The sequence below is a fragment of the Nestor notabilis genome, unplaced genomic scaffold (assembly GCF_000696875.1).
Source record: "Nestor notabilis isolate BGI_N333 unplaced genomic scaffold, ASM69687v1 scaffold18115, whole genome shotgun sequence".
In the NCBI taxonomy this organism is placed as follows: Eukaryota; Metazoa; Chordata; class Aves; order Psittaciformes; family Psittacidae; genus Nestor; species Nestor notabilis.
The window spans coordinates 8762-22386 of record NW_009930031.1 but is presented as its reverse complement, the minus strand read 5'-3'; the positions used below and the strand labels follow the sequence as shown (position 1 = coordinate 22386).

Sequence of the window (13625 nt, the reverse complement as noted above, 5' to 3'; positions counted from 1 at the left end):
GGCAGATCTGTGCATGGAGCACCCCAAGGAGTGGGCAGTGAAATGTCCAGGATCTGCCAAATGTTTTCAGAGTTGCTCAGAGTTTTGCAAGCATTCTCCCTCTAATTTAAGCTATTGTTTCTCCGAGAGAATTTGAATTTAAACCATGGCTTTCTTAGCTAAATATAAGTCCATTGTGCACAAACAATGAAAATCTCCTTTCAAAACAGTTCTTCCTCTACATGCCAAGGGTTATACAATCTCAAGTAGGGTGAATCCTTCTGCGTGGTTTCACTCAGTGGAAGGCCTGTTTTGACAATGTAGAAAATCAGATAAGGAAAAGCTCTGGCTTTGATTCTGTGTCTTGCTCTGATTCTTTCAGGATTAGAGCCTAAAAGTTATGATTTGGGATGGGGGAGCTGGAGAATATGCTGCTTTTTTTGTTATTACTAAACCCCATTCTCCCTGCTCAGAGGTTTCTGCTCACAGTAGGAGCAAGCTTTTGTTGGGCACAAGAACCCTGGGTTAGGGCATAAGAAATTTAGATTGAACCATATTAGCAAAGAAACTGGAGATGGATTGGTCTGCTTCCAGGGTGCAGTCTAAAACTGCTTTCTGGTTGTTTCAAGCAACCAGAAGCCATCACATCTGCCTAAAGAAGCAGTTCAACATTTCCTCTACCACCGGCCTTTCATTCCTGCCCCCACGCGTCTCCCTTCTTGTGTCAGCACCAGCATCCACCCCTACAGGCACATGTTTAAAGCTTCTCCAGTCTCTCCTCCTGCAGCAGCTGCTCCACAGCCATGCTCCGTTTTGCTGCCCTGCTCCGCACCTCTGCAGCACCCACCATGGTTCTGAGATGCAGAGAGCTGCAGTGTGTGCTCCAGGGGTTCATGTAAGCAGCAAAATCCTCTCCTACATCTCCTCCATTCCTCTTCCAAGGATACCCAACAGTTCGCTGGCTGCTTTTGCTGCTGTTGCACGAGTGTGAACTGCCAATGATGACTCCAAGGTCTTTTGCTCACCTGATGACTTTGTGTGCACTCACTCACTTTTGTGAGATCCTTCTGGAGTTCCTCAGCACTGGCACAACATCGGGTTACCCAAAAGGACTTTAACTTCTGTTTCTGTTGACTGTGTTGCCTCTCTTTCGGAGCCAGCCAGCCAGATCTGTATTCTTCTAGGAATCGTAGAATGGTTTGGGTTGGAAAAGACCTTAAAGCTCCTCCAGCTCCAACCCCTGCCACGGGCAGGGATACCTTCCACTAGAGCAGGTTGCTCCAAGCCCCTGTGTCCAACCTGGCCTTGAACACTGCCAGGGATGGGGCAGCCACAGCTTCTCTGGGCACCCTGTGCCAGCGCCTCAGCACCCTCACAGGGAGGAGCTTCTTCCTGATGTCTGATCCAAACCTACCCACTATGTCTTTGTTCATATAGAATATTCTCCATGATCTTGCTTAACTTATCTGGCTTTTTTTCCTGGGCTGAAACTCTTCTGGCCACCTAGAAGCTGATGGATATTTTCCTGTTTGTTTTCATAGGAGGACTATTGTGGCGAATGCTTTTATGTTACTAACATATGCTTTTAATAGCAGATGGAAACGCAGGTTCCAACGTCCTACACTGAGGAGGACAGTTACTGCTGCTAGCTAATCCCAAAATTTATGATGTGTCCAGCTCACAAAGTGCCCTGTTAACTGACCACAAGATCTTGAGCATTTTCCCATTCCTTTTCCTGCTCTCATTTTGCCTGTTCTTACAAAACTCGTGTGAGATTAAAGCATCCTGGTAATGACATTTCCTGGAAAAGGCTTTTCAGTGTTTGGGTGTTTGGCAAAATCAGGAAGCAAATTCACAGTGGAAGGTTTGGAAACCATTCACATAGGAGCTATGTCCCAAAAGACACATGATCTGGTGGCTCCCCCCGCCACTACAGTGAGCTGGGTTGCCCTCCAGACACTTTGTTCCACCTCTTCATCAGCTGATTGTCATGGTGGTTAAAGTAATAACACTTCTTGCTTACCCAGCAACTCTGCACAAGTACTGCTTTAGAAGTAGTTTTTGGAGGGGAAGCAGAGCCTTAGAAAAGTGACATGTCCATAAATCTTCTGACTTTGTGCTTATTTCACTGGGCTGCTGTGCACCAAAGCTGGATTTTTCTAAAGCCGGTTCACACTCAACACATCCTCGGTAATGCTGGGTGGAAATTGAGGCTATCTGACAGCCTGGCCTCCAGTGCTTTTGGAAGGGGCAGTGATCCAGAGACCTGACCTGATTTCCCATCCTCTTGTGCTAGCTCAGAACCATACCCCAGCCACTAAAACCTGCTGGGTAGAAATTGAGGCTATCTGACAGCCTGGCCTCCAGTGCTTTTGGAAGGGGCAGTGATCCAGAGACCTGACCTGATTTCCCATCCTCTTGTGCTAGCTCAGAACCATACCCCAGCCACTAAAACCTGCTGGGTAGAAATTGAGGCTATCTGACAGCCTGGCCTCCAGTGCTTTTGGAAGGGGCAGTGATCCAGAGACCTGACCTGATTTCCCATCCTCTTGTGCTAGCTCAGAACCATACCCCAGCCACTAAAACCTGCTGGGTAGAACTCATGTGCATGCTGTGATCGGAAGCAGTGGTGTGAAAGCAGCTGGGCAGAAAAGGTCCTTTTGGTGGCTGCAGCCTCTACGCATTGAGCCGTGCAGACCTCTGCCTGCTAGAAGCATCCAGAAGACAGGAAAATCTGCACCCTCAGGTCTCTGTGTTCTGTGGGTGGATTAGTTTGTGGTGCCACTTCCCATTAACACCCAGGGCTCCCACACAGCGTGACAGAGTCCATGTCTCAGAAGTTGCTGCTTGCACCAGGCTCACCTCTTGCCACCGCTGCCTAAAGCTTCTCCTGCCCCTCACAGACCTCTTTAGAGACGTTTGTCAAAGATGAATGCTCCAACTATATTTTCTGTAGTTGAATTTACATCTGGTTTATATTATTTGCAGTGTTGCATTATCTGGGTCATTCCCTCCCCACTGCTCATCCCTTTTTCTTCCCTCCCCATTATCCTTGAGAACTGAGAGCTGATTGTAGCTAGTGTACAGTTACATGCTGTCATCCCAACAGACCTTGCAGCCGCCAGCTGTCTTCAAACGACACAGAGCTTTCCTATAGAAGTCATTCTTCCTTCATTCCCTCCGTCTGGCTCACCCCTCTGAAGGATACCGAGTCCTTCCCAAGTCTGTCGCCAGCCTTAAATTCACTTTTCCATGTTTGGAGAAACTGCAATGTCCCAACCCAATGCTAACCCACATTCCAGCAGGCCATTAAGACCAACAACGTGTATAAACTGGCAGATCAAATGTATCCTGGAGGATACATATGTGAGCTGGTTTTCTGGAATAACCCACAGCTGCCGGTGTGTGTGGAAAATGTGCTTGTTTTCCTGAAGAGGAGTATCCCATCAGGTTCAGCACACTGAAGGGGCCCAACTGCAGGACACAATAGGACAGGGAGAACAACAGAGCACGGAGTTGGACCCAATTGAAAATGCAAAGAAACGAGACAGGCAGAACGGGATTATTCAGGGCGGAATGAGAGCGGAGCAGGGGGTGCCTGTGTCTCGCTGAAAACACCACCGTGGTGGCTGTGAAACACAAGAATCTCGGTTTAGCAAAGAGCCAAGGGACAGCGCAGCAAACAGGCGTTGAGGAGAGATAAAGCAGGGAGCAGGGAGGTGGTGGATGGAGGCACACGCTGGTGCCCGGCTGGAGGAATGTCATGGCTTCACTTGTGATTGGCTGGGGAATGGAGGAGTCAGTTTTCACGGGGGCTGATCAGAAAGTTCCCTTTTGCTTTCCCAAGTTGCTGTCTGAGCGGAGGCATCGGGAAGAGGAGCCCAGTCGTGCTAACATTCCTCAGGAGCGCTGCTTAAATGAAACGAGGCGGCTTCTCCGTCCAAGGATACAGAGCCAGGAGCAGACGCCGGGAAGCTGCTTGCCTTCTTTTCGCCCCCAACTCCTGCAGGAGCTGAGCAGCTCTCCTCCCTGGCATGCGTCTCATCTCTCAGGATACCATGTCACAGTATTCTACTAACTTTCTCTTGCTCCCCATACCCGAGTACCCCGTGTTAGACTGCGTGCCCAACAAAATCATCAAGCTCGTGGTGCTGGGCGGCAGTAGCGTGGGCAAGACAGGTAAGTCCACAGGTGTAGCTCTGTGTTTCTCTTGCTGCTGTATTTACAAGCTCATTTGAGGCTCAGATGGACTCAAGGCTGTGAATTAACTGTTGTAGCTTGAACACTGTAAGTGATTTGGGTGGTTTGTGCACTGAATGATGTGTGAGGCAGATGTGCTGTAGGTCTGCGTGAGCAGCCACCATGAGGCAGGCAGGAGGAGAGGGCACTGTTGGGAGCGCTGTGCTCTCAAATGATCCTGCCTCATCCTGTGCAGATTATTTAGCCTCGTCTAAATTTATACACCCCAAAAAAGTGGTCTTTATTCCCCGGTTATAAATGGTTTATGCTCTTCAGACAAGTAACAGCGTACAAGATGTGTCTTCCTTATTATTCTCCAAAGGAGAGGAGAAGAAGAGAGGGTAACGTGAGAATTATTACTTTGAATATATGGTTCATGCTTTCAGGAATTATTAGGGCTGATTCTGGTTTCCTGCATCTGAGGTTCCTCAGGATTCAGTAAAATGTTCGATTGTTTTGGATTCAAAGCCACATTTTCATACCATGTTTAAGTAGTGTGTTGAAGAGAGCTGCGCAGTCAGTTTGGTTTAAGGGTACGAAAGAGGTGACCCAGTATCCATGTGAGAAAAGTATTATTTTAAATGAAATCTATGATAGAGTTTGCAGATTAAACCCTTTTATTTAGCTATTAACAAAACGGTTTTGCAAATGATTAGGAATCTGCTGACATGGCGATGTGAATATAAGTTACAGGAATATAAGTTCCTGTTGCCACAACAGGATTTTAAGTATTATAAATTGAGCAAGAAAAAGGAAACTGTTCCAATTCGACAGTGTAAGGAGAGTGAATAGGAAGGCCCAGGGCGCTGCAGCACGACCCATGTGTGCAGAGCACATGCAGTTTGTTTGCTGGATGTGATTAAGTTGAGATAATGGGTTTCATGAGGAGGACTGAGCAGTTTTAAGGCTGGGAAGAACCATTACATGCATTTGTATATGACACAGAGGTCTCAAGTGTGGTATTTGGATGAGTTTCAGTTTCCTGGCTTGTTACTCTTTTTCCAAAGCATGTCAAAGCAGAGGTCAGACTGTTGTACCTGCAGTCACAACAAAGCAGCCTCCCAGTCCCACACTGAACAGCCACGCTCAGTCTAAGGAGTCATTTCCAGTACAAGCTGTGAGAAACTCTGCATTAGGTATTGCAGCCTGGCCCCGGATCTTCTTCTGTGAGTGTTGAGGGAAGCATCTGCAGAATAATATGTGAGCAATTCAAAGATTAACGTGGTTTCATATTATCCTAACTCTTCCCATAAGATGTGACACGTGCTCTGCAAAGATTGATTTTGGTTCACATTAAAGACCCATCTTTTCTGCGTTGTTTTACAGCCCTGGTTGTGCGCTTTCTCACAAAGAGATTTATTGGAGACTATGAGGCCAACACTGGTGAGTCTGCTTTGCACTGCAGCACTGGGATCTGCTCTCTGGTGTGACTGGTGCATATTACAGGAAAGCCAAGCAGTGTTACATGTCCATAAGGTGCATATTTTCAGTTAATAGCCTCAAGCTATGAAAGCGATAAATCAAAGGCTCATTATTTATGATCCTGTTGGCTGGGTTTTTTCCAGCTTGGTGGAAAAGGATCAGAGTAACAGGTTTGCTTGGGGACATACCTATACTAAAATGCAGGCCTAAGGAACAACGTGCATATGGACTAAACCATGGAAGCCCAACACAGCTCTCTGGAACCCCAGGGACGCCAGAGGAATTCCAAAGAGCATAAAAGGCACTTCAGATATTTTTCTGTGTACTCTCTTTCTCTTTTGGTGGCTTTTATAACAAGGGAAACTTCCAAATTGAAGTCTTCTTTCCATAAGATAAGTAAAGCAACCATGCAGTCTGCTTCTGCTGCATTTCTTGTTTAATCTGACACCCCAGAGGAGGTGTAAATGTGAACTGTTTAATTCACAGCCTCTGTTCCAAGAAAGTGCCAAGTGTACTGGCTGATGTTGTATGTACCCCGTGCTCGTACCTACTGGCACATCCCACACGTAGACCATCTCACATTTTTGGGGTGAAGGAGAACAGGATTCAAAGCAGCGCCTGCTTCACTTTGGAGATGCATGCTGAACTTAGAATGGTGAGTTAGGAAAGGAGATGGCAGTAAAAGACCCCTTTGATCTCTGCCTATCTGACAAAATACAATCTGAAAGCTCCTCCTTCCAGCTCCCTCTCGCTGACCCTACGTAACCTTGATGGTTGGCTGCACTATTGCTCTTTCTTTTCCTTCATCTCTTCTATGGGAGACTGTACATCAAGTTAGACTTCTGAGCTTTACAATGGATTGCTGCCAGAGACATTGCTGGGAACCACATGCTTTTCTCATTAAGCTACCAGCCCAACAGCCATGCTGTAGAAGAAATAAATATGCCAGAAATAAGAAGCAGGTGGCAGTGTGTTTGTGATCATTCAACCATGCTTCTCCTTCTCTTGGCTATCAGGCAGAGCACGCTCAGTATCTGCAAGTACCTGCTTTTTTTGCTGCAATGCATCACAGAGTAGGAATAATATGTTGTCTGGTCTTGGTTCAGGGGTACAGCATCTTCCCATAGAACAGTACCATCTTATCAGCTGAAAATAGGATTTAAAAATTAACCCAGAAGGGTTACATCACCTCACAGAGTCAGTGTTAAACCATAATGTGATAGTGTTGGATTCAGATGCAGTAAACTTTGCCATTTAAACTTCTTCATATTGCAAATGTTTCTCTAAGCTCAGACTCCTTTCCACTGGAATAAACCCACCTGTTTCGTTGAGCCAAAGATGATTTTCAGAGGTGATGGTATTATCATCACTTACTGACCTCCCTATTACTCTGAATTTCCTACTCTCAAAGAGATGGGATTTCTCTATACATCGTTTTAGATGCAGCGGTGACAATTGCATTTGGACAGGGCTGAAAGGCTGCACACAGCAGCTGTGGATACAGCATTTCTTCACGTATCCATGTGACTTGTATCAAGTTCTAAAGAAAACTGATGCTGGCATCAATCTCTGAAGCTGTCCTTATCACACCCACAGATAGTTCATGAAGTTTTTGTTGTCACTTAACCCACACTCCAGTAACAAACTAAAGTTCAAGCCCAGAACAGTGATGGTTTTATTAGAGCTGGGTCAGTCCTGGATGGTTTGAATTAGCACTTGGCTCTGAGTATATGTCATTCAGATTCACCAGATTCAAAGTGTCCAGTCTTTGGGGATTTCAACCAAACTCTGACTGCTAAGGTTACACAAATCCCAAAGAGCATCTGGGTGATTTGTATAGAGTCACTTACTCTGTGTCTGTAACTAAAATGCTTTCCTGTCTTAAAAGCTTCCAGAATAATGCACTAGGACACAGCTCATCCCTTTTACAGACAACCCCTGGATATCTTGATTTGAGATCAGAAATGTGGGAAGTCCAGATTTCAAAAGCTAACAATGTGGATTGAAAACCTGGCTGGGATTTACATACCCACTTCGACTATTTGACTCTACAAAAAGTGCCACCTTCCCCAGCTACCCTCCTGGGTCTGCATTCAAGACATCCACACAGCAAATACAAACCCACTTCACATAAGCCAACAGCCACACAACCACTCTGGTGCCATTCACTTTTCTATAAGCACCTACAAATCATAAGCCTCAAAAATGTGGGTTTCAGCAGTTCTGTTTTGCCTTTATGTACTCTTTCTTCTTTGTTACAGCCACTGACTCTAATGATGTTACTTTTCCATCAGGTGCTTTGTATTCAAGGAAGTTCACCATAGATGGAGAACAGATCTCTCTACAGGTGCAGGATACTCCCTTTGTTTCATTGGAGGTAAAACATCTGCTCAGTGCATTGTACTTTACAACAGTCATTGCCTCTTGTTTCTTGCCAGCACTTCCATCTGTAAGTAACTCCACTTGGCAGCAGAAAAATACCTGGGCTCAAACCCAAATGAAGAGTAATGGGGGTCCCTTAAACTCCACCAAAATGAGCCCTTGAAGAGGTTGAATCAGGCTCCTTTGAGTAAGTCAAAACAAATCTATTTCAAACACATCACTGCATCCCAAGCCTAAAGAGCAGTAAAATCATAATCTGGCTCCCTCCTGCCAACTCCTTGGTTGTTTTATTTCCTGTCAAATGGGTTCTGTCTCTGCACGTCTCTGTCTCCCACCTGCCTAGAGGCCCAGCTAGGGCAGGAATCTCTCTTCTCTAGAAAGGTGTTTCTTCCCAGGGGACAGGCCTCACAGCAGTTGTCATTTCCAGCTAGGGTGGCTTTTCAGTGCTTTACTTATTCTTTCTCAAAAGCATTCCTTATTTTTAAGGTGTTAGCATTGATCTACACCTCTCTTTCTGTCAGTGTTTTGGATATTTTAGATTTAATATTTGACTAGGAACCTGTTTCTAGAAATATTTTTCCAAGCAGGGTTTAAGGTTAAGATGTCTTATCTTGAAGATCTGCTTCACGTCTACAACAAGAGGATGAAAACAGTGCCAAAGCAGCAGAAAAGAATGAAATCTGGGTTTATGTGAATGGTGGAAATCTCATGAGCGTAATAATTCTTCTAGAATAGCTGAGATTTCATGATAAAATTAGATAACCCCTTGTCACCATCAAACCCCTAACTTCCAGGTTTGGCCTTAACCTCAGTCTAAGCTCAGACTTGGCCAAATACACGCCTGGATGGGAACACTACCTTCTCTCATGTTCTTTCAGGCTAGCCCTAGACAACTTTATCCACCACGTTTTGTCCATACAGACCCATGTGTGGATGGCTTCATTTCTGTGCTGGACCACTGTTCCACACTGAGTTTACAGAACAGGATAAGCAAAGCTCCCACAGCCTGTTTCCATTTCCATTTGATGACTGGAAGTAGATGCAAGTGGGAAGCTTTGAGTAAGAGCAGAGGAGAGCACTCCTCCTTTACTCTGGACACTAAAAGCAAACAAAAGCTGCTATGGAAGTCCTCCAAACATTCAAGTGGGACTTAACAGTACAAAGGCCCTATGCCAGCTTGCTTAGAGAGGTCCTGCAAAGAAGCTGTGGGTGGTGATTAGGCACAATTGGGACTGCCTGATAAACACTTCACAAAAGGAATCCCCTCTCTGGTCTATCCCATGGAGAAAGGAGGGAGTGAAAGAATCTAATGCCCTCTTTCACACCAGATACATGTTTATTTTCCTGTTTTAATTAAGATTGTGCCCTATAGTTGTGTGACTGTAGCCAAAGCTCCACAACATTTAGCAATGCCATCAGCTGAGGTTTCTTAGTCAGAAACACTTTTAGTTTAGATAGGAAGGAGTTTCATTTTCTTTGTCCCAGTCAAAGGTCTGCTCTGTTTCACCATTTCCCACAGACACACTTATCTTAGCCTGTGTCTCTGTTTGCATCAAATGATGTATCTGAAACATTCTGAAGGGGCTGTTCCTGAAGAGGGCTTGTTAAGACTGGGAATAGTTTGGATTTGCTGTTAAAATCCTTAAGGAAGAGAGTGCCTTGCACTCTGCAGGCTGAACACAGTGTTTTGAGAGGAAGTCATGTGGAATCGCTCAGGATTGTGGCCACACCGGAAATGTTAATGTTTAAGAGAGAAACAGAAGCAACCAGAGCACTGGTTTTGTTCAGTGGTTCATTGCTGCTTGCTCTATACATTGCAAATGACTGTGTGTTTCAAAATTCATTCTGGAGCAGAGATTTCCATTTAAAAAGTAGCCCATTAGCCTTTGATTTTCCTGAATAAAGCATTCCATTTGGGATTATCCACCCATCTCACTCCTGGGTGGGCCTAGCTGGTAACTGAGAATTCCAGCTCATTAGGGCTCTCTGAATGTACACCTTCTCCAAACCCATTTTCCAACGCTTGCCAGAGCAATTAGTTCTTTTTCCCCATGAAAGGAGTTTGCTGGTGAAAAGAGGCTCGAAGGACATGGAGGGTGGCTCATTATCCACAGCTTGGATACAGCCCAGACACCACCAGTGCAAATTGCCCTTCTTCCCACAGCCTGCCCTGCCCACGCTTGAGTTCACTCTCAGTAACCTTTTAAAGAAGGCTGCTGGTGAGGAGCCCTCTTCACTCCATGTGCAGATCCGGTGGGGTTTGGGATGTGAGCGCTTTGGGAGGGACAGGAGTGATAAGAGCATCTGTTAAACCATTTCACTGCTAACAGGATTTAGCATTACTGTGAGCTGGGAAGGGCAAAGAACTACCAGGTATGATAAGCCACTGTCTCTACAGGCAATACTGAAATATTTACAAGGGGCAGATAGACAAGGGGGGCAGTTAGTTAAGGGGCCCTACAGGAAACCTGGAGAGGGGCTTTGGACAAGGGCCTGTAGGGACGGGACAGGACAAGGGGAATGGCTTTAACCTGCCAGAGGGGAGGTTGAGATGAGCTCTGAGGCAGAAGCTCTTCCCTGTGAGGGTGCTGAGGCGCTGGCACAGGGTGCCCAGAGAAGCTGTGGCTGCCCCATCCCTGGCAGTGTTCAAGGCCAGGTTGGACACAGGGGCTTGGAGCAACCTGCTCTAGTGGAAGGTGTCCCTGCCCGTGGCAGGGGTTGGAGCTGGAGGGGCTTTAAGGTCCCTTCCAAACCAGCCTGGGATTCTGTGATTCATCCCAGTTAGCAGAATGCCTGTTGAATTCTGTAACCCTAATTTATACCCTGAGCCTTCAGAAATTGTGCTTCCTTCTTCTCATAGAGGAGCCTTGTCAGTAAGTTCTTTTTTTACAGTCTGATCTACCATAAAGGAACTGATCAGTTTTACTCATTCTTTTCCACCTCTGCTTCCTGCTGTTAGGCTTTATAATTCATATTTAGGTGTCTAAATAGAAGTGAGTTGTTTTGGAAGGCTGCTGAGCATACACAAGTGCTGCTAAAGTCAATGTGAATGGCAGATATATATTCTATAGATAAATGAATAATGGAATATATGTTCTCATAGTCTTACTGAACTTGATGAAGATTTATTGAATAGAAATTAGCAATAATAATAAAAGTTTGGGCTCTGTTCACAAAAGCCTCTAATTTCTACTAACTTCATCCAGAGCTGAATACTGAATATGTTTACTGCTTTGTTGGATATGAAAGAAATGACAAAGTTCCAGAAGGCTCTCCTATTGACAGGAATGTCAGTTCTCACAAAGCAAACACACTGGCAATAACTGCAGCAGGGATCTCCCTATCTGCTTGGGTTACACGCCAGCACGGGTAACAAAGAGTAAAGGATTAGCTGAAAATAGCTTCATCTTGAAAAGTGAGCTGAGCTCTTTGCAAGCCCCAACAGTATTGTGTTCGCTTTTATATTCCCAAGGCTGGTGATTGTTATGGCTGTCTGAGTAGGAGAGGTGATGGACTGAACCAGCAAACCATAATAGAAACCCATTGCTGCTCTGCTAATGAGCAAAGAGATTTCACTGCGTTTTCGGTCCCATTAGTTGGTCATTTGTAAGAAATTGCTTTTTAGAGGTAACTTTGTTTTTGAATATCTGGCAGAAAAACCTGTCAGGTTTCATCAGAGCCAGTGAGAACCTCTGTCCATGGAGACATTAAATACAGGCTTGGAAAAAGCCCTAAAACCCCACCTTGGGGGACAACCATTCACTTGCAGCAGTGTGACTGGCCTGCTGAATTTTATAACGCTCTTACTGTGCCCATCACAATTTTATCCACAATAAAAACGTGGGTTTCTGCCACACTGGTTAAGTACAATAGAATAGAGAACAACCTTTTCAGTATATCAGTGTTTTGGCTGTTCTCTTCTTTTCAAGCAGTTTGCTCTGACCCCTCCCCAGTGCTTACCTGTGATATGTTACTGACACAGTGGAAATCTCCTGTCCCTGCTACATTCCCTGGCAGTCAGAGGGGTTTCTGCTTGTGTATTGAGCAACAGCCACGCTTTGAAACGCAGCTCTGAGCAGCGATAACAGTGCTGTAGGGCTGCCTGCTCCCTAATTCTCCGTTTCCTAACCTCACACCTCTTGGTTTTGGTGGCAGGATGACACTGACAGCATATGTTGCCAAGAGCAGATAAACCGATCCATCTACTGGGCAGATGGCTTCGTTTTTGTTTACTCCATCACAGACTACGAGAGCTACCGAGTGATCCGTCCCCTGCATCAGCACATCCGCAAGATCCACCCGAATGCCAACATCCCCCTGCTCCTGATGGCGAACAAAGGAGACCTCCTGCGAGCCAGGCAGGTGTCCTCCAAAGAAGGGCTCCAGCTGGCCGGTGAACTGGGAGGTACTTACTATGAAGTCTCAGCTCGGGAGAACTGTGAGGGAGTGCATGAAGCCTTCCAGCAGCTCTGCCAGGAGGTCAGCAGGATGATTGGGAGCTGCAATGGAGAGAAGCGAAGAGGCCTCCACCTCGTGCGACCCAAGTCACCAAATATGCAGGACTTGAAGAGGCGTTTGAAACAGGCTCTGACTTCCAAAGGGAAATCTGCCACTACGCTTTGATGTAGCCAACAGGAATCGTTTTCTACAGCCCTGAAAAAGAAAAGGCAGGAAAATAAGCTGGTAATAAGGGGCACTGCTGCAATTCAGCAGCCAGGTTGTGAGGGGCTCTTCCAGTTTGTCTTTGCATCTGTTGTACAAACCCCACACATTCAGCAAAGGAACTTACAGAATTGGCTCTTTGGGGCAAGAAATTACAAACTGTGATTTAAAAACCAGATTGTCCCAAATGATTTCCTTTTTGAAAGGGACATATTTGAATAGTTTAGGCTTAAAATGTGGATTTTATTAAAAGAAAATGAAATCCTACTTTTAAGAGAAGTGAATTCTCTGAGGGTTGGTTGTATTCCCAAACGTAGGCAAGAAGCTAAAGCAAGACATGAGGAGAGTGATGTGAGCTACACTGAGCAAGCAAAATTGATCAGATTTGCTTAGTCACAAGACTGGAAAACAAAGGCAAACAGTAAATGAAGAGCATAAATAGAGAAAAGTAGTAATTGAAAGCTTTTAAATTGCAGTTTAGAAGGTGTTCTTAGCAAGGTGGGGAGAGGTTTGTGCAGATGCGAGCTTCAGCCTCACAGTGTCTCTTTAAGGGGAGATGTTTAAAAATCACTATATTTGTCAGATTATTTTTCTTTAGGCACGCACTGACTGTTTCTGAAAGGGATTATTTGGGCAAAACACCTACTTACAGCAGCATTTTGTAGTCAGTTTCTCAGTGTTGTACTTATTTTTCTGTAGGTTTCCTACATGGCAACCAGAAAGGGACAAACTGAGCAGGATGATTTAACACCTGCAAAAAATGGACTGTATTAACCCAGAGCAAGAAGGTGACCTAAAACTATTGAACTTTTTCTTTCCAAATTAGGTAGATTTCAAGTTCAAGATGCTGTTTGAAAGAGACAAAACCTTCACATAAAGTATATTTAATTCATTAGATTCTTCTCTCTTTTAAAAGAGAAGAAGAAAAAGTTTTATGATGC

The 13625-nt window shown here is 45.2% G+C and overlaps 1 protein-coding gene across 1 annotated transcript; it reads left to right on the top strand.

The window, feature by feature from the left end:
- Positions 1-3815: 3815 nt before the first annotated feature.
- LOC104400847 (ras-like protein family member 11A-like) lies at positions 3816-12746 on the top strand. Its single transcript, XM_010015253.1, has 4 exons — positions 3816-4158; positions 5545-5601; positions 7935-8017; positions 12178-12746. The coding sequence occupies exons 1-4, from the start codon at positions 4014-4016 to the stop codon at positions 12643-12645; spliced, it is 753 nt and encodes a 250-aa protein (XP_010013555.1). The 5' UTR covers positions 3816-4013; the 3' UTR covers positions 12646-12746.
- Positions 12747-13625: the final 879 nt, after the last annotated feature.